This window comes from Glycine soja, chromosome 6, assembly GCF_004193775.1.
Source record: "Glycine soja cultivar W05 chromosome 6, ASM419377v2, whole genome shotgun sequence".
In the NCBI taxonomy this organism is placed as follows: Eukaryota; Viridiplantae; Streptophyta; class Magnoliopsida; order Fabales; family Fabaceae; genus Glycine; species Glycine soja.
The window spans coordinates 38,481,804-38,485,791 of record NC_041007.1 but is presented as its reverse complement, the minus strand read 5'-3'; the positions used below and the strand labels follow the sequence as shown (position 1 = coordinate 38,485,791).

Here is a 3,988-nt window from a genome sequence, read left to right as displayed (position 1 = left end):
TTGTCTTCAAAATTTCACTTTTAGTCTTTAGAATATCTTTTAGTATTTTTGGTTTTTATATTTTTTTCTCATGTTAACAATTTAGTTCTTATGGTCAAGTAAGAATATTGATTAATTAGGTATGTTAGAATAGTTGACGGGAAATTAAAAACATTATAAAAATAAATTACACATGAGGGCCTTATCATACAAGAAATATTATAATCAAGCATTATTTCCCATAATATTATAAAGTAAAGCTAAGGTTAAGTTGTTATCCCTGCTCCTCGCAGTCCATCTTAAACCTATTAGTAAGATGTATGAACTAAAAGTTAATCAATCAATTACATTTATAAAATGTAAGTCAAAAACAAGAAACATATACGGGCAAATTCGATATGTTTTATGCTCTTATTAATTATATTCTGCATACATAGAGATATGAACATTTTTAATATGATCAGGTGCTTGCACAAATATAATTGACCAAAGCAAACACACTAGAAAAATTATAATGAAAACTTGACTTCTCCAACATCAAGAAGAAGAAAGAAAAGCAGAAGTCAACGGAGAACAAGAAGCAGTGCAAATTGCAACAACTTACAGAAACAGAAATCTTTACATTGCTATAGCATACACTGTACAAATAATCTACCTTTTTTAAAGGCAGGTTTGACCTAGAAATTAACTCAAGCTATTGACAAATTATAATATGCAATTACGTATTATGCACTTATTTATGTACAATAAGGATCTTGAACCTATCATACATATAATTAAGGAAGAATAGTTACAAATCAGCAGAATTAAGCGACAGTAATTGGTCTTTCTTTTCTGCAAATTTAGCTAATTGGTAAGTACGAATATTGATGCATCTGCGCTTCTTCATCCTCAAACTCTATCAAGCTCTCAATGATGATATCAGAAGCACTTGTCACAATACCGGAGAAGTTCCTACGCTTTACAGGAAAAATAAAATTCGGCTTATGGAAAATTCAAATGAAGAAATGAAACAATTAATTAATATAATGAAGTTAACTAATGTCTAGACTCGTATCTTCTTTAATTCTTTTCTATAGACTATGATCTATATATCCCTGTCTTTTGTGTGTAAAATCAATCTCCCCACAAGAGTGTCTTAATCTCCATAATATATAAAACTTGACTTTTAGTACAAGGATCAATGTGACAGAAGAAGAAAACAAAAATTAATGTGTAGGTTTGATGTGAACAATGATTATAACAAAGAATTATGTTAGAAGCAGCCAGCCGTACTCAGAAATATTATCATATCCACATCAAAAAAGTAAAATTCAAATAAAAAAAGAAAAAACATGTATTTGCTTGGAACTTTTGCATGCAAATAACACAAGATAATTTTTTTAAAAAACACATGCAGTAAATCACGACTAGCTATAGGTAGAGTAGAATAAAAAGATACTTAATAGAATGTCTTTAATTATTCTCATATTTTATAGATAGATCCAATCCATCCTGCCTAAAAGGGACTAATTAACATTTTAAATTGCAATTTCACTTGTAGTTAATTATGTAACAATGTGGATATTGAGGACATATATATATTGTGTGTGTGCGTGTGACTGACCACGTACTATGATCAGCGTGTGACTGCGGAGATCATTAAAAAAAGTTGATGTTGCAATCACAATTATATTATAAATAAAAAATGGTGCATGGGAAAAAAATAAAGAAGAATAAATTATTTTGTTACTAATTATATATACCCTTGCAAAGAGTTGAAGGTGAGTCCCACAGTGTACTTTGCTTCTTCAATAGCCAATTTGAAACGCCGTTGATCTTCTAGGGTCCATTTTTTGTTGTTGATGACGCGTAATTGAGATGGCTTAATGTCAACAAAGATTGGTATCACCTTCTTCTTGCACTCCATGAGAAGGGCAAGCTCATGAAGGCAAAAGTATGAGTCACAGTAGCGCGGTGACATCACTGCCAACCCTATCTTGCACTCCAAGATTGCCCTGTTGATCTTATCAAACAGTTTGTCACCTGGTTTCATTGTTTTGTTGTCCAAAAAAGGGTGAAAGCCATGTCTGCAAACACGTGTGAAATATGAACAACATTTGAAGGTTTAACCATGAAAAGAAATAATTTTTTTTCTTAACCCGTTCAACGGTAGAAAGAAACTCTAACTTAAAATTTGATCAAAAGATATGTAAATCAAGAATAATTAGTCTAACCAAAAATGATTAATTTATTACACCTAACATTTATTAAAACTCCAAAAGAGAAAAAAAATTAAATGTAATAGATAATTTAATACACTTAATAAGGAGAAATAGAGTGAAATAGTAGATGTTGATAGAGTGATTAAATTACTTCTAAACATATTTTTAATTTTTAATATGAAAATGATGCATGAACATAATTTATAGTATTAAAAACTCATGACTTGCAAAAAAAATTTCTATGAATTTACAAATATATGTAATTTGAAAAGAAAATGAGGAAGAAGGGTAAGAGAGTTCACACTCCTCTTTTAAATAAAGAAAAAGGTACAAAATAAAATAAGATAGCTGATGCAACAGTTACAAATCTAAAACTTAAACTTAAAGACTATTCTTTAAATTAAAATAAATATATTTTATTTAATTCAGGTATTGAGTTATAGATGAAAGAGAGATCGATTAGAAACATAATATTATAAATTGTCATAAATAATTTTTTTTATAAATAATAGAATTATATATGATCCATAAACATTTCTCTTAAACGGTATATATTTGATTTCGATAAAAAAAAAAAGAACAATGAAATAATTTTATAGATTATTTGGTAGGGAAAAAAAGATTTTATATATATATATATATATATATATATTATAAACAAATATCCTTAATAAAAAATATTTTAGTCAGCTTGGCATCCTCAACGAAGCTGAATTTCTTCCTTTGCGGCTCAAAAGCTACGGATTCCAGTAGTGGTAGGTCCCACTTCATATTTTAATTTTTCTTCTCTATTTAAGTTGTATCAAACAAGGAAAAAACAATTTTTTTCATGTTTTTTTAATCACTTAAAATTTCTTCTCCCATCCATCAAGCTTCTCTTTTTCCAATAAAGGTTAACGCTTTGTTGGCTTATGGGAGAGTAATAGAATAAATAAAAATAGAAGAGAGATAATTAAAAATAAAGTAAAAATAAACTAAAATGTTAGGTTATTTGATTTCAGAAAAATAGGTGGCCTTTTTATGTAATTCATGTATATGGTACCATTGGTATCTTTATTTTAATAAATTTAATTTTGCTGAAATAAGAAAAAATAAAGAGAAAGAAAAATTGAGAATGTGAACTAAGTGTTTGAATTATTTGAGTGTCTATAAATCAATACTCTTATGATAAAAATAACTCTTATATAATAAATTCAGCCATGCATGCCTGCGGAGATGGTCATAAAGAGGAGCGGCTACTGTTGTTTTTGTGTCCAAGCTTCTGTGGTTTATGAACACGTCACATGGATCCAAAATAACTCCATTTCTCACCACTTGATTCACCTCTGATATCATTTGGTGGCTGAGAAACCTTGATCGGATGTTCATGGACAAGGAACGATGCATGATGATATGTTACTGCTATTGCTTTCTTCCAAATAATGTGTATATACCTTTTGAATTTGGCCTAATTTTTTGCCTTTCAATTCCTAAAGTTTGCTACTACAGTTTCTTTTGTCTTTTTTGTACAAGGGTAAGTGTAAAATTTTTATGTAGGGTTGAGTTGCCTTTTATAGGGTTTTTAAATAAATTTTATATTCTCTTTCTTCCAATTGGTAATTTCTTGTTGTGTTCCTGGATTGTTCGGTCGATATTTGTTTTGATTTTTCAAAGCGAGAATGCATGTTCATGGAAAAAGCGCTAGGGATCTCAAAAGCATTTTAATCATAACGTGAAGATTTTGACAACTGAAGATTCTCTCTTCTGCAATGCTGAATAATTAAGATAACCTTGCAAACACATGATTTCCGTTTCTTTATATTTTT

The 3,988-nt window shown here is 29.1% G+C and overlaps 1 protein-coding gene across 1 annotated transcript; it reads right to left on the bottom strand.

Moving 5' to 3' along the window:
- Positions 1-542: 542 nt before the first annotated feature.
- On the bottom strand, positions 543-3,689 carry LOC114414180 (TMV resistance protein N-like). Its single transcript, XM_028378500.1, has 3 exons — positions 3,391-3,689; positions 1,725-2,048; positions 543-933 (listed from the first exon to the last, which is right to left on the bottom strand). The coding sequence occupies exons 1-3, from the start codon at positions 3,567-3,569 to the stop codon at positions 822-824; spliced, it is 615 nt and encodes a 204-aa protein (XP_028234301.1). The 5' UTR covers positions 3,570-3,689; the 3' UTR covers positions 543-821.
- Between the last annotated feature and the right edge of the window lie 299 nt (positions 3,690-3,988).